Source organism: Tachyglossus aculeatus, chromosome 1 (assembly GCF_015852505.1).
Source record: "Tachyglossus aculeatus isolate mTacAcu1 chromosome 1, mTacAcu1.pri, whole genome shotgun sequence".
Classification (NCBI taxonomy): domain Eukaryota; kingdom Metazoa; phylum Chordata; class Mammalia; order Monotremata; family Tachyglossidae; genus Tachyglossus; species Tachyglossus aculeatus.
The window spans coordinates 40058601-40079356 of NC_052066.1; the positions used below are offsets into that span (position 1 = coordinate 40058601).

The 20756-nt window shown below is 45.5% G+C and overlaps 1 protein-coding gene across 1 annotated transcript in view; it reads right to left on the reverse strand.

The window, feature by feature from the left end:
• Window positions 1–19738, reverse strand: part of PPM1L (protein phosphatase, Mg2+/Mn2+ dependent 1L) — a 395821-nt gene extending 376083 nt beyond the window's left edge. The window contains exon 1 of the mRNA XM_038749322.1: window positions 19198–19738. Coding sequence (XP_038605250.1) covers window positions 19198–19596 — 399 coding nt within the window. The 5' untranslated portion in view covers window positions 19597–19738. The remainder of the gene's footprint in view (window positions 1–19197) is intronic.
• Window positions 19739–20756: the final 1018 nt, after the last annotated feature.

Genomic DNA, 20756 nt, shown 5'->3' on the forward strand with positions numbered 1-20756 from the left:
CCCAGCAGACAGGTGGTGGAGATGAGATTAGAACCCAGGTCCCACTGACTCTCAGGCCTGTGCTCTATCCACCAAGCCCTGCTTTATTCATTCATTCATTCAATCATATTTATTGAGCGCTTACTGTATGCACAGCACTGTACTAAGCGCTTGGGAAGTATGTCAGAAACATATAGAGACGGTCTCTACCCAACAACGGGCTCACAGTCTAGAAGGGGGAGACAGACAACAAAACAAAACATGTACTCTGGAGTCAAAGTCGTCAGAACAAATAGAATTAAAGCTATATGCACAACATAAACAAAATACATACAACAGTAAATATGTACAAGTAAAATAGAGTAATAAATCTGTACAGATATATACAAAAGTGCTGTGGGGAGGAGAAGGAGGTAGGGCTTGGGGGGGGATGGGAAGGAGGAGAGGAAAAAAGGGGGCTCAGTCTGGGAAGGCCTCTTGGCAGAGGTGAGCTCTCCGTAGGGCTTTGAAAGGAGGAAGAGAGCTGGCTTGGCGGATGTGCAGAGGGAGGGCATTCCAGGGCAGGGGAAGGATGTGGGTCGGGGGTCGATGGTGGGACAGTGAGGAGGTTAGCGGCGGAGAAGGCAGGCTGCACTTCTTCTCCAGCTCTCAATCAGCTCTCCTCCTTCTACCTCACCTCGCTAATGTCCAACTAAAACCCAGCCTGCATACGTGATTCTTCTATCGAACTACTCACTGTTCCTCCATCTCATCTATCTCACCGCCCATCCCTTTGCCACATCCTCCCTCTGATCTGCAACTCCCTCCCCCTTCAAATCTGAAATGCTCCACAATCACATGTCCTCTAAGAGGCCCCTGAATAATCCCTCATTTCCCTATTTGCCCTTCCATCTTCATCACCTATCTACTTGGATCTGAACCCTCAAGCACTATATTCACCCCACCCTCCCTAAAGAACTTAGGAACATTTTCTTTTACTCTGCCATTTCCCCTATCTGTAATTTATTTTAATGTGAGTCTCCTGCTTCAGACTCTGTTCCTTGTGGGCAGGGATCATTTCATATTGTCCTCTCCCAAACAGTCAAGTGCTCTGCACACAGGAAGTGCTCAGTAAAAATCATCGATTGATTTACTAGCCACTAGAGATATTAAAGATAATTATCACAGGTCAGACTACTAGGGAAAGTTAGGAGGAATGCACTGGGCCAGGGATCCACCGATGTAATGGAGTAATTTCTGATGCTGAGGCTGTGTTAAATCATCCTACAGCGGATGCCAACTGAAGGTCAGACAGTATTGGTTTGGGACTGAGGGAATCAAGGGTGACTGGCCCTTACACAATCAACGTCTACCAAACAGCCAACAAGGAAAAGCTTGCCTCTTTAGAACTATACTGCCATACAGATCTTTAGAAAATAACCAAAGGTATGTTAGAATGAACATGCCGGGCCACAGAGAATACACAGGCACCCAAGAACCCCCTCTAGAGAACTGAAAGAGCAGAACTGGATCTGTAAAATGATCAAGAACCAAATTTGCAACTACTTTATCTGCATTTTAAAATCAAGTTTTATTTAATAAACCAAATTTTTTATCAATCTAATGGGGCAAAAATTTCTTTCTGTCACTTGCTTCTAAATGTTTGATGACATACTTTTTATAAGAAACAATAGTGGAGTAATTAATACAATAAAATGAATCAGGAATTTTAGTTATTTTTGTAGTAATTTAATTGCAATGTAAAGATAGGGCTAGGGTGTCAGTGAACTGATAGAACTGTTAAATACTGACTTTTATGATTCTCTTAGCTTAAGGGAATCATAAAAGTCAGTATTTAAAAGTTCTAAAAAACCACTCATTTTCCAAGTACTTTGCATAACCTAATTTAGAAATAGAGGTCAATTTTGGATTTCTTGCCAGTCCTATCCTCTATATTAATCAAACCCTTAAAATGTAGTCAATTTCTATGGTTCCTTTTGCTCAGCTGAAAAATGGAGAATATGACAGATTTGGGTAAAAATACCCAAATAAGCACATAGTACATTTGCATCATTACTCTTGAAAGTGGCAATTGTTATTGAAAGCGCCAAATGCAAAAATGTTTTTCAATAATAATACTTCAACATGGTAAAAATGTACACAGTCGTGAAATATGGTCCTCTTCTGGCAAAGCTAGATGTGATTTCTATTTTGGGTTGCTTTTCATTTGGAATATTGCTACATCTGAAATATTCTGGTTCCATTTTTCTATGGCACTGACCTAAATTTATTAATAGGGCTTTGGAAGTTACAGGACTATATGACCCTAGCTACACAAATATTTACTCATGACCCTTCGGACTTAGAGAAGGTTCCCAGGACAAAAGGAAATTACTACTCTAAAAGAGGAGAAAAAAAATCAAAATGCCCTGTGAGTATATGAAATGTTTGAAAAACTACATTAAACATTAATTTTAAGTAGCGAATGTTTAAACCCAAATACTTTCATTAATTTCCCACAGCTACAACTACTATTTCTATGTGGATGATTAAGCCCTGACCTCAACTCTTCTCTGCAGTCCCACATTTCCGTCTGCCTTCAGGACATCTCTACTTGGTTGTTCATTCATTAATTTATTCAGTCACATTTATTGAGCGCTTACTGTGTGCACAGCATTGTATGAAGCTCTTGGGAAAGTACAATACAACAATAAAACAGTGACATTCCCTGCCTACAACGAGCTTACAGTTTGGGGCGGGGGGAAGACAGACATCAATATAAATAAATAAAATTACAGATATGTACACAAGTGCTGTGGGGCTGCGAGGGGGGAAGAGCCAAGGGACCAAGTCAGGACAATGCAGAAGGAAGTTGGAGATGAGGAACAGCTTAGCCTGGGAAGGCCTCTCGGAGGAGATGTGCCTTCAATAAGGCTTTGAAGCAGGGGGAGGGTAACTGTCAGATTTGAGGAGGGCAGGTGTTCCAGGCCAGAGGCAGGACAGGGGCCAGGGGTAGGCTGCAAGGCCATTACTGAAACCTAGCTCTTCCCAGACGACATGGTTTCCCCCCTGCTGCTCTCTCCAGAGGGGGCCTCATCTTCCCCCACCCCCTCAAATTCACTGGGAAGGTGTTGGCTTCCTACTCGAGCCCCAATGCTTCTTTCTCACCATTCCAACTCCCCCATCCCTTTCTTTCCCTTCCTTTGAAGCCCATATTATCTGCCTCAACCACTCACTCCAGATTCTAGTAACGGTCATCTACCACCCCCCATGTCCCACTGCCAACTTCTTTAACCATTTTGAGTCCTTTCTCATTCTTTCTCTCTTTCTCCATGCCCACAGTGATCCTTGGGGACTTCAATATCCACACAGATGTTCCCAATAACCCTTCTGCTGCCCGCCTTCTATCACACCTCAACTCCACTGACCTCCTGCTCCACCCCACCTCACTCACTCGCCTACTTGGACACACATTCGATTTCATGATCTCTAGCCACTGCACAATCTCTTCCCTCACCAACTCTGAAATCCCTCTATCTGACCACAACCTCCTTATTTGCCTTCTCTCCCACACACCTCCTTCCCATAAATCTGTACTGTTCCCCCACAGAGACCTCTGATCTTTTGACCCCATCCAGTTTTCTAAACTCAGGATGCCCCACTTAGCCCCCATACCCAAACTACCTTCCCTGGATGACAAAATCGATGCTCTCAACACAACCTTCTCTATTGAATTCAACTTGCTCCCCTATCCCTTCGTCGATCTCCAAGCACTAACCCACAGCCCTGGATCACCTGCACAGTCTGCCTCCTTCGCTCTTGTGCATGAACCGCAGAGTGCTGCTGGTGGAAATCTAGGTATCAGGCCAACCTTGTCCACTTCAAATTTATCCTTGTTTGCTTCAATTCTGCCCTTTCCACTGCCCTACAAAATTACTTCTCCATCTTTATTGACACCCATGCCCATCACCTTCACCAGTTGTTTCAGATGCTTAATTCCCTCCTCAAACCCCCTGATTCCCCACCTCCCCCATCCCTTGCCCCCAGTGACCGGGCCACCTACTTTAAGAAAATCGACAGTATCAGGCGTGATCTCCCTAAAATCTCCACAGTCCCTCCTCACTCCTGCCCTTTCTTCAACTCTCCCATCTTTCCCAGCACTATCTCTAGAGATCTCCTGCCTTCTCTCAAAATCCATCCCCTTCACATGGTATCCAACCCTATTCCTTCACACCAAATCAAAACATCTGCCCTCTCCCTTCTTCACTCCCTAACACCCGTTTTCAACTATCCACTCTTCAATAGCTTCTTCCCCGCTACTTTCAAATATGCCCATGTCTCCCTTATCCTAAAAAAACCCTCCCTTGACCCCACAGCTCCCTCCAGTTATCGCCCCATCTCCCTCCTACCTTTCCTCTCCAAACTCTTGGAGTAAGCTGTGTACACCCCCTTCCTCAAGTTCCTCTTCTCCAATTCTCTCTTCGACGCCCTCCAATCTGGCTTTCATCCCCTTCACTCCACAGAAAACACCCTCTCAAAGGTCACCAATGACCTCCTTCTTGCCAAATCCAACGGCCTCTATTCCATCCTAATCCTCCTCGACCTCTCAGCTGCCTCTGACACTGCGGACCACCCCCTTCGCTCGGAAACATTATCCAACCTCGGCTTCACTGACACCATCCTCTCAGTTTGCCTCATCTCTCTGGCTGCTCATTCTCAATCTCTTTCATGGGTTCCTCTTTTGCCTCCCACCCCCTAACCGTGGGGGTCCCTCAAGGTTCAGTTCTGGGTCACCTTCTATTCTCCAACTACACCCATTCCCTTGGATAACTCATTTGCTCACAAGGCTTCAACTACCACCTCTATGCAGGTGATACCCAAAGCTATACCTCCAGCCCTTATCTCTCTCCTTCTCTGCAGTTTCATATTTCCTCCTGCCTTCACGACATCTCTTCTTGTATGACCTCCCGTCACCTCAAACTTAATGTCTAAAACAGAACTCATGTTCCCACCCAAACCCTGTCCTTCCCCTGACTTTCCCATCACTGTAGAAGGCACTACCATCCATCCTGTCTCATAAACCTATATCCTTGACTCCTCTCTTTCAACCCACATATTCAATTTGTCACTAAATCCTGTTGGTTCCACCTGCACAACATTGCTAAAATCCACCCTTTCCTCTCCATCTGAACTGCTACTACATTAATCCAAGCACTTATAATAATAATTAGTATTAATTATGGCATTTGTTAAGCACTTACTGTGTGCCAGGCACTGTACTAAGAGCTGGGGTGGATACAGGCAAAGTGGGTTGGACACGGTCCCTGTCCCACACAGGGCTCACCGTCTTCATCCTCATTTTACAGATGAGGTAACTGAGGTACAGAGAAGTGAAGTGGTTTCCCCAAGGCCACACAGCAGACAAGTGGTGGAGTAGGATTTAGAACTCCTGACCTTCTAACTCCCAGGCCTATGCTCTATCCACTCTGCCATGCTGTTCTTCTACCCTGCTTTGATTACTGTATCTGCTCTGTTGCTGACCCCCCCTGCCTCTTGCCCATACTGCTGCCCATTATCATTTTCCCACAAACAAGTTCAAACCATGTTTCCCCACTCCTCAAGAAAACCCAGTGGTTGCCCATCCACCTCCACATCAAACAAAAATTCACCACTGGCTTTGCGCTCAATCAATCTGCCCCCTCCTACCTCACCTCACTACTCTCCTACTACAACCCAGCCAGAACACTTCCTTCCTCTAATGCTAACCTTCTCACTGTACCTCGATCTCCTCTATCTCACCACAAACCTCTCGACCATATCCTACCTCTGGCCTGGAACGCCCTCCCTCCTAACAGACAGATAATTGCTGTCCCCCACTTCAAAGCCTTACTAAAGGTACATCTCTTCCAAGAAACCTTCCCTAAGCCCTCCTCTCTTCTCCCACTCCCTTCTGCATCACCCTGACTTGTTCTCTTCATTAATCCTCCCTCCCATCCCCACAGCACACATGTATATCTCTGTAATTTATTTATTTCTATTAATGTCTGTTTCCCCTCTAGGCTGTGAGCTCACTGTGGGCAGGGAATGTGATTGTTGTTGTACTGTACTCTCCCAAGCGCTTAGTACAGTGCTTCTCACACAGTAAGTGCTCAATAAATATGAATGAATGAATGAATGACCCTCCATTAATCCCTCTCATTCAACCTGCACATTTAATCTGTCACCAAATCCCATCAGTTCTACCTTCACAACATCGCTAAACTATGTGCTTTCTGCTCCATCCAAACTGCTACTATTTATGGATAGAGCATAGCTTGGGAGTCAGAGGATGTAGGATCTAATCCCGGTACCGCCACTTGTCTGCTGTGTGACCTTGGGCAAATCACTTCACTTCTTTGGGCCTCAGTTCCCTCATCTGTAAAATGGGGATGAAGACTGCAAACCCCACGTGGGACAACCTGATGACCTTGCACCTATCCCAGCGCTTAGAACTGTGTATGGCACATATTAAGCGTTTAACAAATACCATCATTACTATTACTATTCCCTGACTTCTGCACCAGCCTTCTCGCTCACCACCCTGCCTCTTGATTCTCCCAGTCCAGTCCTTATTTCACTCAGCTGCCTGAATTATTTTTCTTAAAAAATAAAAAAATTTCCGTTCACATCCCCCATTCCTCAAAAACCTCCAACAGTTGTTCAGCAGCCACCTTCTCTGCATCAAACAGAAACTCTTTACCAACAGCTTCGAAGTACTCAATCAGATCTCTTCCTCCTACCACGCCCTCACTTATTTCCTACTACAACCCAGCCCACGCACTTACTCCTCCAATGCCAACCTACTCACTGTACCTCGATCTCATCTATCTCACCGCCGATCCCTTGCCCAGGTCCTCCCTCTGGCCTGGAACTCCCTCCCATTTCATGAATGACAACCACTCTTCCCACCTTCAAAGCCTTATTAAAATCACATCTCCCCCAAGAAGTCTTCACCAACTACTTGTATTCGCTCTCCTTTCTGCAGCCCCTATGCGACTGGATCTTTACTCCTTAAGCACTTGTAATTCATCCAGCCCTCAGCCCCAAGGCACTTCTGTACATCTCTGGAATTTATTTTAATATCTGTCTCCCCCTCTGGACTGTAAGCTCCTGTTGGTCAAGGTCTACTAACTCTTGTTATATTGTACTCTCCCCTGTGTTTAGTTCAGTGCTCTGCATGCAATAAGTGTTCAATAAATTCCACTGACTGATTTCCCAACACCTAAGAATTTTACATTTCATTAGGAAATCAACATCCCCAGACTTCTGAAATGGTCATTTTTGTCTGGCAGCTACTCAACCTTGACTAACATATTCCCTCAAGTTAACTAAATGTGTGGGAAAAGCAATTTTTCCGAAGATATGGAAAATTATCCACATGTTGAAAATACTCTCAGCTTTCAAAATCAAAGATAGTGATGTAGGAAAAAAAGAAATTCTAGCTCACTATATAATCCACTCTTTCCTGGTTCATAACTTCATATTTTGCCATAGCGTAGGTATATTTCTACTCAAGTCAAGTCTTTGGAAGGCAGTAGAAAAAATGTGCCTTCAAAAAAATCTTACTTGCTTGAATTAGTTGTGGGTTTGCTAATGTAAAATATACCTTATTCATCTGAATTCCTGACGTGAAAAACACCAAAATTAGTAAGTGATATATCTCAATATGCAAAAATGCAGGAAGGATGACTGGTCTTCATTTAGATTTATTGTCAGAAAGACCTTAGTACAATGCTCTGCACACAGTAAGCGCTCAATAAATACGATTGAATAAATGAATGTTAATGGGTTAGTCAAGTTGGGTTGCAGTGTAAAAATCTGGAGAGAAATACAAATTTCTTTATTATAAAATATTTATATTAATGTCTGTCTCCCCTTCCAGACAGTAAGCTAGTTGTGCGTAGGGAATGTGACCACTTGCTCTGTTGCATTTTACTCTCCCAAGCATATAGTATAGTGCTCTGCACAAAATATGCATGAAATAAATACTCCTGGTGACTGTAAATAGGCTATACAGACCCAATGTCTAGAGCTTCCGATTCAACAAGTACACGAAAGGCCATTTCACAAACTGTAGAGATTATTCGGAATGAGCCAAATGTCAGCTATTCCATACACTATTCATTTTAAAACTGTCTATATTGTCTGTCACTCATTCTGTAATTGACAGACCTAAGATCTCTGAAGTTATCTTTCTAAAAGAGAATGCTTTAAAGCACGTAATCAGCTCTCCCCCTCGTACTTTACCTTGTTTGATTTCCTACTACAACCCAGCCCACGCACTTTGCTCCTCCAAACCAACCTACTCATTGCACCTTGATTTTGTCCATCTTGCTGCTGATCTCTTGCCCACATCATTCCTCTGGACTGTGACTCCTTCTTTCTTCATTTATGACAGACTACCACACTCCACCTTCAGAAACCCCTCTAAAAACATATCTCCTCCAGAGGCCTTTCTAGTCTAGGTCCTCATTTCTGCTACTCCCTCTCCCTTCTCATTGTTCAATGAGAGAGTTGCAATCCATTAGTTGCATTCTACTCTTTTAAGGCTTATGTAAAATACAGTGCTTGGAAATAGTTACATCAACAATAATTCCCTGATGATTTAATGATACCAGAGTTAAGAGAAGCGCCACAAAAGGCCTCTTCTTAGATATGCTCCTTGATTACACAGAATATTTTTCAAATATTATAACAGTATTCTTTTTGTTAAACTTCTGAAATTGTGTCAGCTGACATGTAACCAATTCCAGGGACTGACTGACCTCAGGTAAAGAAAAGAATGGATCCCATTCAGAAAAACCGGACCTGAAAACCTCAAATTGGTCATTTCTCTGCTAAGGATAAAATGATCCTCTGAAGACTTGATTCTTTGCTGCCCTTTCTTGTCCTGACAACAAGGACAGTGAGTAGGAAGAGGAGGAAGGATTCTTTCAACTATACCCAATAATTTGGGGAATTTTTCATTCAGATGAGAATCACTGCACTGTTAACTTCTCTCTAAGCAAAAATGCAGAGGACAAGGAATATGGTAATTCAGGAGAGGGGAAAATAAGGAAGGTTATTTGGGAATCCAAGTAGTCCCAACCTCTGAATTTAAAATACAACAACAGTATTTTCTTACAGAAACGGTGTCACAAATGGGGACTGATTTTTGAACCAAAGTCAGATGCCCTGAATAAGACTGTGAACCCTTTGCGGGACAGAGACTATGTCCAACCTGATTTGCTTGTATCTACTCCAGCACTTAGTACAGTGCTGGTACATAGTAAGTGCACCATTATTATTATTACCAAAATTACCCAAAACTGTGTACTCAGTTATAGATGAGTAATATAGTTGTGCTGACATATTGACATTGGGCCAGAGAGGTTCCACAATAAGGAAGCTGACTTTTGCTTGAATGGAAGTAAAGTGGGTGGGTCTCTGCACACAGTACACGCTCAATAAATTCCACTGATAGATCGATGGAGTCTAGTATCTCTGGGGACCCAGGTACCTTCCCCAGCTTCACACCACCAGGTCTTTCTCATTCCATCCTTCCCCCTGTTCCTGCCTCCCTCCCATCACAGCTTTTAAAATTGTTTCCTCATTTTCCTGCATTTCTATGAGCCCCCTCCCCCATCTGCTATGGTCTACATCCCCATTGCTAAATCCTTAGTACAGTGCACAGCATCCAATAGATGCTCAGTAAGTTCTAAAATGACTAGTAGGGTTAAGAAAGCTAGTGTTATTAAGTTAAAAATGAAGTGTTGTAAATCTGAAACCAGTCGTAATTTTAGAAACATTAAAATAATAATAATAATGATGGTATTTGGTAAGCGCTTACTATGTGCCAAGCACTGTTCTAAGCAGAACTGGGATAGATACAAGGTAATCAGGTTGTCCCACTTGGGGCTCACAGTCTTCATCCCCATTTTACAGATGAGGGAACTGAGGCATAGAGAAGTTAATGACTTGCCCAAAGTCACACAGCTAAGTGGCGGAGCCAGGATTAGAACCCATGATCTTTGACTCACAAGCCCAGGTTCTTGCCACCAAGCCACACTGCTTCTCCAAAACTCTAAAAGTACTGTTTGTCACAACTCAAAATGTCCTAAGTGGAGGACTGCTTGGATAGTTAAAAAAAAAAAGAAAAGAAATGAAAAAAGAGACCACATAATTACTTCTGGAAAGGAAACCTAATGCCAGAAGTTATCACTGGACAAAAGCAAGCACAAAACTCTACTTTCAGGCTACCTGAGGCTCTCATTTAAACACTGTACAAATGACAGCCTTTTCCATCGATTATTATGACTAGTTGTTCTCTTTCTGCAGTCCCTACTTGAATGATACTGCCAGATAATTGCCTGTTCAAGCCATCAGGGAGAACTACCCCAGAATTTTAGATGACAAGCCAAGGCATTGCCAAGCCCTTTCTACAGTTACGTTCTAGGCCTGTTTCCTGTCTTACTCTCTCCCAAAGCATAAGTTGAAGGCCACAGCAGCAGACATGAGTGTTCCTAGGAAGTATAACTCACACTCTCCCTCATCTTCCATCCTTTTGCCCCAGCCCTGACCAGCAGGGCAGGCTTTGTACTTTTTTTTATGGTATTTCTTAAGCACTTACTATGTGCCAGGCAGTGTACTAAGCGCTGGGGGAGATACAAGGTAATCAGATTTGGACACCACCCATGTCCCACATGGGGTTCACAGTCTTAAACCCCATTTTACAGATGAGGTAACTGAGGCACAAAGAAATGAAGTGAGTTGCCCAAAGTCACACAGCAGACAAGGGGAAGAGATGTGATTAGAACCCAGGTGTGTGCTCTGTCCACTAGGCCACGCTGCTTCTCATATTTAGTCTTCAGATATTGAGTCACCTTAAAAGTTTGGAAAAATTCATCACCCCTCCCCCTTCCATATGACACCACTGTGTTACACCATAGGTGCGAGTGAAATGACAACTACAAATTGGAGAAATCCACCCAAACCCCCCCAGGAATTTCTCTGGAAAGGGATCTGTCTTCTCTCTCTCTCTCTCCCCAGACCCACTATATTTTCCATCTAGGGCTCTGTAGGTACAAATATTGCCACCTGTGGTGGGGGGAGGGGAGGGGAGAAAGAGGAGGGTGGTTCTTTAACCACCATCTCCTGGGACTATCCACTCCTCATCCCCTGTTCCCAACAGAGTACCCTGAAATGGCTCCCTCACTCACTTACTACCTGGCAAGTGGCCTTCCCAGACTGAGCCCCCTTTTTCCTCTCCTCCTCCCCATCCTCCCCACCCTACCTCCCTTCCCTCCCCAAAGCACCTGTATCTATGTATGTACAGATTTATTACTCTATTTATTTTACTTGTACATATTTACTATTCTATTTTTGTTAATGATGTGCATTTAGCTTTAATTCTATTTATTCTGATAACTTGACACCTGTCCACGTTTTGTTTTGTTGTCTGTCTCCCCCTTCTAGACTGTGAGCCCGCTGTTGGGTAGGGACCGTCTCTATATGTCGCCAACTTGCACTTACCAAGCACTCAGTACAGTGCTCTGCACACAGTAAGCGCTCAATAAATACGGTTGAATGAATGAATGGCCATCATACACCAGCTGCCAGCTGTGCTGGTGACCTGCTAAAAGGAAGCTTGACGTTGGAAGGAGAAACCTGTACCCAATTCCCCAACATGAGATCTCCACCAATACAAGCAGTCCCACTCCCTCCTCTTTTCACCCTTCTTTTTCCCCATTCCCATCATGCAGCGGAGGGAACGGTCCTTTTACAACCTCCCCCATTCCCATCATGCAGCAGTCGGAGAGATCCCTTTACAATCCCTCCTCCCCCCATTCCCATCCTGCAGCAGTGGGAGAGGTCTTTTTACTCTCTCCCAAGTGCTCAGTACAGTGCTTTACAGAAACGCTCTGGGCGTGTCACTCCCCTCCTCAAAAATCTCCAGTGGTTGCCTATTAACCTCCACAAGAAGCAAAGCTCTTCACTATTGGCTTCAAAACTCTCCATCCACTTGCCCCTTCCTACCTCACCTCCCTTCTCTCCTTCTACAGACCAGCCCACAAACTCCGCTCCTCTGCCACCGCTAACCTCCTCACTGTGTCTCATTCACGCCTGTCCCACCGTCGACCCCTTGCCCACATCCTACCTCTGGCCTGGAATGCCCTTCCTCCACACATCAGCCAAACTAGCTCTCTTCCTCCCTTCAAAGCCCTCCTGAGAGCTCACCTCCTCCAGGAGGCCTTCCCAGACTGATCCCCCCACTTTTTTCCTCTGCTCCTCCCCCCCGCCCTTCCCCCTCCCCTCCCCACAGCACTTGTGTATATTTGTACATATTTATTACTCTATTTTATTAATGATGTGTGCATATCTATAATTCTATTTATCTATTTTGATAGTATAGACACCTGTCTGTTTGTTTTGCTTTGTTGTCTGTCTCCCCCTTCTAGACTGTGAGCCTGTTTTTGGGTAGGGACTGTCTCTATCTGTTGCCAAACTGCACTTTCCAAGAACTTAGTACAGTGCTCTGCACACAGTAAGCTCTCAATAAATATGATTGAATGAATGAATGAAGCAGCCCCCCATTCCCATCTTGCAGCAGTGAGAGAGTTCCCTTTACACTCACCCCGCCACCGACATTTGTATCACGAAGCATTAGGGGATGGGGGTTTCTTTTCCACCTCTTAGGTTGGCATTTGCAGCACTTGCCTTGCCATTTGCCCCATTCTTCACACTACTGACTTACATAGACCAAGTAAACCAATTACACAATCAATCAATCAATCAATCGTATTTATTGAGCGCTTACTATGTGCAGAGCACTGTACTAAGCGCTTGGGAAGTACAAATTGGCATCACATAGAGACAGTCCCTACCCAACAGTGGGCTCACAATCAAAACTAACCTCACATTTTCTACACTGTACAATAAATGGCTTCACAGACACACCTGCCATAGATTCTGGAAAAGATTTCTCTCCTTTGAAAATGGGAGATGATTCATCTAATCTTTTAAATACAATAAAGATATTAAACAGCTGTACAGCCAAATGCAGAAAATAGTATTTGAGATAGCATTATTATACTAAAAATAAAGCCCAGTTTATATTTTTACAAATGATCAATTTTAAAATGTCCCAAATAGCAACTAACTTCCTTTTAAAGTATTTTTTTATTTTGCTTTAAAAAAACTCCTCATCATGATAAGCAAATAAAAAAGAATAAAATTGGTGGCACTCAGTGTACTACTGTATTTTACTAAAAAGGAACGTGACCTAATAATATTTGTTTTGCAATCTAAAGGTTTTTTTTAATAAGGCACATATACTGCCCTCTCTGCCAACGTGATCAGTTTTCCTTTATGAAAAACGTCCATACTTGGGGGGGAACAAAAGTTATCAGTCAGTCACTGATGTTTCCTTAGCACTTACATTATCAATAAATCAATCAATGGTGTTTACTGAGCACTTAAGAGTGCTGTGCTTGGGAATACAATAAGAGTAGAGTCACAAGAGTGACAAGAGTCACAAGCCCTGCCCTTAATGAGTTTATACACTTTGCACTTCTTATGGGGATGCATGAGGAACTAACTAGATGGAATGGAAAAGATTTTGCTTAACTTCTGCCTTACCGTTTTGGAGATGTTATTCTTGTAAAATTCTGGAGCCTCTAAAAACAATGCACTCTCGTACATAACACAATTACAACCCCATACTCAAGAACTAAAAATCTTTAAAATATTATTTTACAAAATCATGGTCGTTAATTCAAAATTAAAATGCATTCTCTCCAGAACCTAGAAAAAGGTAGGTTGCATTCTGCATAGATAGTTTACCAACAACTTTTACATGTATCAAAGGGCACAATAAATTCTTCTATGTCTGTAAAATGAACACAAACCCCTATTGTTGCTATCACCATGATTAAAGAGAGACAAAGCAAGAATTATACTAGCACTCTGGACATTGGGTTGGATCCATACTCTTTAAGCACTTGATATTCACCTGACCCTCTGCCCCACCACAGTTAAGTAGATAATATTTATATTAATATCCGTCTCCTCCTTTAGACTGTAAGCTCGTTGTGGGCAGGGAATGTGTCTATCAAATCTGGTGTGCTGTACTCTCCCAAGTGCTTGGTATAGTGCTCTGCACACAGTAGGGTTCAAAGAATACCACTGATTGATTGATTGGGTCTCCACTACGTGTAACCTTTTGTTTACTTAAGCCACTGTTTCCAAAGTCATTTATTTACCTTCCCTGGATCTCCATTCTTTGTTCTCCTACCCAAATACAGGTAGAGAGGAATAATAATGATGTTATTTGTTAAGCACTTACTATGTGCCAAGCACTGTTCTAAGCACTGTAAACAAGCCCCAGAAAACATTCTGTTACAAGATCACCAATAGGAAAGAATACTGTTCACTTAACAGACTCGAATCAAAGACTTTTAGACTGTGAGCCCACTGTTGGGTAGGGACTGTCTCTATGTGTTGCCAATTTGTACTTCCCAAGCGCTTAGTACAGTGCTCTGCACATAGTAAGCGCTCAATAAATACGATTAATTGATTGATTGACTACTGGAACTACAAATGCAGTGCATTCTACCAAGATTAGAAAAGAAAGAAATTATTTCCGTCTCTAGGCACATGGATTTGTGCCCGCTCCCATGAACTGTCACTCTTTGGTGACCTTCTGAAGAAGTTGGCCCTGTCAATCACCTGTCCTGAAATGATGGGGGCAATGGAACGAGAGGGAAAGGAGAAGGAAGGGGAAAGATTGGAACACGGGCAAAAAAAAAAAGGAAATAATTCAAGTGATTCTTTACAATAACAGGTGTGGGTTTAAAGCCACCCCATTTCCAGCTCTATGAAGACGAGAAGAATGATGGGTGGCGCTGTTTAATGCAGTGTGGCTTAGTGGAAAGAGCCCGGGCTTGGGGTCAGAGGTCATGGGTTCTAATCCCAGGCTCGGCCACTGGTCTGCCGTGTGACCCTGGGCCAGTCACTTCTTTGGGCCTCAGTTCCCTCGTCTGTAAAATGTGCTCCAGATGGGCCTACCTGATTACCTTGTATCTCACCCAGAGCTTAGAACAGTGCTTGGCACATAGAAAGCGCTTAACAAAAACCATATTTATTATTATTATTTATTCCAAACATTGCCAAGAAGGCTCGCTGCTCGGTTGATCTTCCAGGGCAGCTGCAAGAAACCCAAAGCCACCCTCCCCTGACACAGCCACAGCAAAATTCCCCTCCCCTGGGCCAGGTGGGAAGGGGGTAGAGGAAGGGCTCCTTGCCAGTTTGGCATTTTAGAAAAAGCTGCTGCCCTTCGGGACCAGCCTGATTCCCCAGTGCTACAAACAGAAACGACTATCCCGCGAACCCTGGGAATCTGGAAAGATTTGAGAATTAGGAGTCTGGGTCCAAGTCCTCTCCTCCGAGAACAAGAGAGGTAAGCGCTTCCCCAATGTCGCTCTCCCAAATCGATCCTCGAGCCCCTCAGAAGAAACCAGTCCCATCCACAGATCAATCAATCAATGGTATTTACTGATCACTTACTCTGTGCAGAGCACTGTACTGAGCACTTGGGATAGGACAAAACAATAATAATGATGATGATGGTATTTGTTCAGTGCTTACTTACTTTGGGCCGGACACTGTACTAAGAGCCGGAGTGGATACGAGCACATCGAGGTGGACATGGCCCCTGTCCCACGTGAGGCTCACTGTCTCGATCCCCATTTTACAGATGAGGGAACTGAGGCCCAGAGAAGTGAAGTGACTTGGCCAGAGTCACACAGCAGGCAAGTGGCCAAGTGGGAATTAGAACTGGCAGGAAATCATTATCTTCCTCGGCTAAACTTGGCTGAACTTAAAGGGAGACCTCTTCCCGGGTGGGCTGGGAAACTGAGCGCGCTTTGTGGGGGTTTAAAGTGCAGGCACGCAGCTCCCTGGCAGGTTTTCCCAGACTAGTTTTACCACCCTCACATCTATCAGATCCAGTCTGTCACTAGCTGGAGGTTTTACCCCCTGCTCCACCTGGCGAATATGCTGGAGGCCTGGAAGCAACCAATAATAATAATTATAATTATTATTATTAATATTATTATGATGATTATATTTGTTAAGCGCTTACTATGTGTCAAGCACTATTCTAGGTGCTGACTATTTGTCAAGCACCGTTCTACACGCTGGGGTAGATACCAGGAAATCAGGTTGTCCCACCTGGGGCTCACAGTCTTCATCCCCATTTTCCGGATGAGGGAACTGAGGCCCAGAGAAGTTAGGCGGCTTGCCCAAAGTCTCACAGCTGACAGGTGGCGGAGCTGGGATTAGAATAATAATAATAACAATAATGACGATTGTAACTTTTAAGCACTTACTATGTGCCAAGCACTGTTCTAAGCACTGGGGGAGATACAAAGGTAATCAGGCAGTGCCATGTGGGGCTCACAGACTCCCCCTCGTTCCCCTCTCCATCCCCCCCATCTTACCTCCTTCCCTTCCCCACAGCACCTGTATATATGTATATATGTTTGTACATATTTATTACTCTATTTATTTATTTATTTTACTTGTACATATCTATTCTATTTATTTTATTTTGTTAGTATGTTTGGTTTTGTTCTCTGTCTCCCCCTTTTAGGCTGTGAGCCCACTGTTGGGTAGGGACTGTCTCTATATGTTGCCAACTTGTACTTCCCAAGCGCTTAGTGCAGTGTTCTGCACACAGTAAGCGCTCAATAAATACGATTGATTAATTGATTCATCCCCATTTTACAGATGAGGGAAGCCCAGAGAAGCGAAGTGACTTGCCCAAAGTCACAGAGCTGACAAGCGGTGGAGCCGGGATTAGGACCCACAACCTCTAACTCCCAAGCCTGGGCTCTTCCCACTAAGCCGCGCTGATAAAATCATTTGCTTGTAACCACCCCAGCGCTTAGTACGGTGCCCGGCACATAGTAAGCGCTTAACAAATACGATGATTATGATGGCTGCACCCTTCTCGGGGCCCGGCTCGGCTGGAGGAGCCTGTTTGGGGGCCGTCTGCCTTGCTTCCCCCAAGCTACCTTCGGCCAGTTTCTGCCCCCCAGGGAAAGCCCCCTCTCTTCCCTTCTCCCAAACGAAGCCCATTCATTCCTTCATTCAATTGTATTTATTGAGCGCTGACTGCGTGCAGAGCACTGTACTAAGCGCTTGGGAAGTACAAGTCGGCAACAGGTAGAGACGGTCCCTACCCGATAACAGGCTCACGGTCCAGAAGGGGGAGGCAGACAATAAAACAAGGCAAATAATAATAATAACAATGATGATGGCATTTGTTAAGTGCTTACTATGTGACAAGCACTGTTCTATGCGCTGCGATAGATAGATACAAGGTGATCAGGCTGTCCCACGTGACGCTCATCATCATCATCATCATCATCAATCGTATTTATTGAGCGCTTACTATGTGCAGAGCACTGTACTAAGCGCTTGGGAAGTACAAATTGGCAACACATAGAGACAGTCCCTACCCAACAGTGGGGTCACAGTCTAAAAGGGGGAGACAGAGAACAAAACCAAACATACTAACAAAATAAAATAAATAGAATAGATATGTACAAATAAAATAGAGTAAAAAATATGTACAAACATATATACAGGTGCTGTGGGGAAGGGAAGGAGGTAAGATGGGGGGATGGAGAGGGGGACGAGGGGGAGAGTCTTAAATCCCGTTTTCCAGATGAGGGAACTGAGGCACACCAAGTCCCACAACTGACAAGTGGTGGAGCCCGGATTAAAACCTACGACCTCTGACTCCCAAGCCTGGGCTCTTTCTACTAAGCCACGCTGAATGTACTGTACTAAGCGCTTACTGCGCGCGGGGCCCGGTACTAAGAGCTCGGGAATAATAATAGTAGTAATAACGGTATTTATTAAGCGCTTCCTAAGTGCAAAGCACTGTTCTAAGCGCTGGGAAGGTTCCAAGGTGAGCAGGTTGTCCCACGGGGGGGCTCACAGTCTTACTCCCCATTTTCCAGATGAGGGAACTGAGGCTCAGAGAAGTGAAGTGACTTGCCCAGGGTCACACGGCAGACATGAGGCGGAGCCGGGATTAGAACCCACGCCCTCTGACTCCCAAACCCGGGCCCTTTCCACCGAGCCCCGCTGCATCTCGTAGACAGATAGCATAATCCATTCAATCGCATGCATTTCATTCGATCGTATTGATTGAGCGCTCACTGTGTGCAGAGCACTGTGCTAAGCGCTTGGGAAGTCCAAGTGGGCCGCAGATAGAGACGGTCCCGACCCAACAACGGGCTCGTTCATTCATTCATCCAACCGTACTGATTGAGCGCTTACTGTGTGCAGAGCACTGTACTAAGCGCTTGGGAAGGCCAAGTGGGCCACAGAGAGAGACGGTCCCGACCCAACAACGGGCTCGCTCATTCATTCATCCAATCGTACTGATTGGGCGCTTACTGTGTGCAGAGCACTGTACTAAGCGCTTGGGAAGTCCAAGTGGGCCGCAGATAGAGACGGTCCCGACCCAACAACGGGCTCGCTCATTCATTCATCCAATCGGACTGATTGGGCGCTTACTGTGTGCAGAGCACTGTACTAAGCGCTTGGAAAGTCCAAGTGGGCCGCAGATAGAGACGGTCCCGACCCAACAACGGGCTCGTTCATTCATTCATCCAATCGTATTGACTGAGAGCTTACTGTGTGCAGAGCACTGTACTAAGCGCTTGGGAAGTCCAAGTGGGCCGCAGACAGAGACTGTCCCGACCCAACAACGGGCTCGTTCATTCATTCATCCAACCGTAGTGATTGAGCGCTTACTGTGTGCTGAGCACTGTACTATGCGCTTGGGAAGTCCAAGTGGGCCGCAGATAGAGACTGTCCCGACCCAACAACGGGCTCGTTCATTCATTCATCCAATCGTACTGATTGGGCGCTTACTATGTGCAGAGCACTGTACTAAGCGCTTGGGAAGTGCAAGTGGGCCGCAGATAGAGACGGTCCCGACCCAACAACGGGCTCGTTCATTCATTCATCCAATCGTACTGATTGGGCGCTTACTGTGTGCAGAGCACTGTACTAAGCGCTTGGGAAGTCCAAGTGGGCCGCAGACAGAGACTGTCCCGACCCAACAACGGGCTCGTTCATTCATTCATCCAACCGTAGTGATTGAGCGCTTACTGTGTGCAGAGCACTGTACTGGGCGCTTACCTCTCCCCCGTGGCCGTCGAAGATCCCGAAGATGGACGGGTGGGTCTTGTTGACCAGGTCGGTGAGCACCTGGAAGCGGTCCTCCATGTGGTCCCTGCGGCCCTGGATGGAGTAGACGGCCACGTTGTGGCTCTTGAAGTCCCAGGTCTTGGAGAACTCGGCCTCCAGCACGTCCAGCCCCCCGAGCCGCTCGTTCTGCATGATCTCGGCCACTTTGCCCTTCACCATCTTCACGGCGTCCCGGCTGGACTTGACGATGGTCTTCACCTCGTCCGTGTGGAAGAAGTAGCTCCAGAGGGCCAGGCTGATGCACAGCAGGAACAGGGTCTCCGGCCTCAGCAAGAAGTAACGCATGATGCGGCCCAGCAGAGACAGCAGGGTCATTGTATCCTCTATCATCTAGCGGGGCGGGCAGGGGGGGGCCCCGACCGCCGGCCCCGACCGGGGGGGAGCTCGGCCCGGGGGGCGGCAGGACCAGCAGCAGGAGGAGGAGGAGGAGGACCGGGAGGAACAAGGGGGGAGTGAAAGAGGAAAAGCCGGAGGAGCAGGAAGGGAAAAAGGAGGAGCGAAAAAGGAAAAGCCAGAGAAGGGGAAGAAAAAGGAAGAGTGAAAGAGGAAAAGCCGCAGGAGGAGAAAGAGAAAAAGGAGTGAAAGAGGAAAAGGAGGAGGAAGAAGAGAAAAAGGAGGAGCGAAAGAGGAAAGGCCAGAGAAGGGGAAGAAAAAGGAAGAGTGAAAGAGGAAAAGCCGGAGGAAGAGAAAGAGAAAAAGGAGGAGTGAAAGAGGAAAAGCCAGAGAAGGGGAAGAAAAAGGAAGAGTCAAAGAGGAAAAGCCGGAGGAGGAGAAAGAGAAAAAGGAGTGAAAGAGGAAAAGCAGGAGAACAAGGAGGAGTGAAACAGGAAAAGCCAGAGGAGGAGAAAGAGAAAAAGGAGTGAAAGAGGAAAAGGAGGAGCAAAAGGAGAAGAGAAAGAGGAAAAGCCGGAGGAGAAGAGAAAAAGGACGAGTGAAAGAGGAAAAGCCGGAGGAGGAGAAAGAGAAAAAGGAGGAGTGAAAGAGGAAAGTCCGGAGGAGGAGAAAGAGAAAAAGGAGTGAAAGAGGAAAAGCCGGAGGAGGAGAAAGAGAAAAGGGAGTGAAAGAGGAAAAGCGGGAGGGACAGGAGAAGAAGGAGTGAAAGAGGAAAAGCCGGAGGAGGAGGAGAAAGAGAAAAAGGAGTGAAAGAGGAAAAGCGGGAGGGAGAGGAGAAGAAGGAGTGAAAGAGGAAAAGCAGACGGGGGAGAAACAGAAAAAGGACGAGTGAAAGACGAAAAGCCGGAGGAGGAGAAAAAGAAAAAGGAGGGAAGAGAGGGAAAGCTGAAAGGGGAGAAAATGATCAGTGCATATGCTCTAAGCGCTCAGTCCAGGAAAGAGAAGCACCTTTCTTTGTTTATCCTCCGTTGCCGTTTATTGGAGCTTGCAGGACGCCTCCCCTCCACCCTGTCGCTTGCAAGCACTCCGGCCGGCGGCAGCGGCAGCAACCTCGGAGCGGCTGCACCCCCACCCACCCACCCACCCCTCCTTCCCCC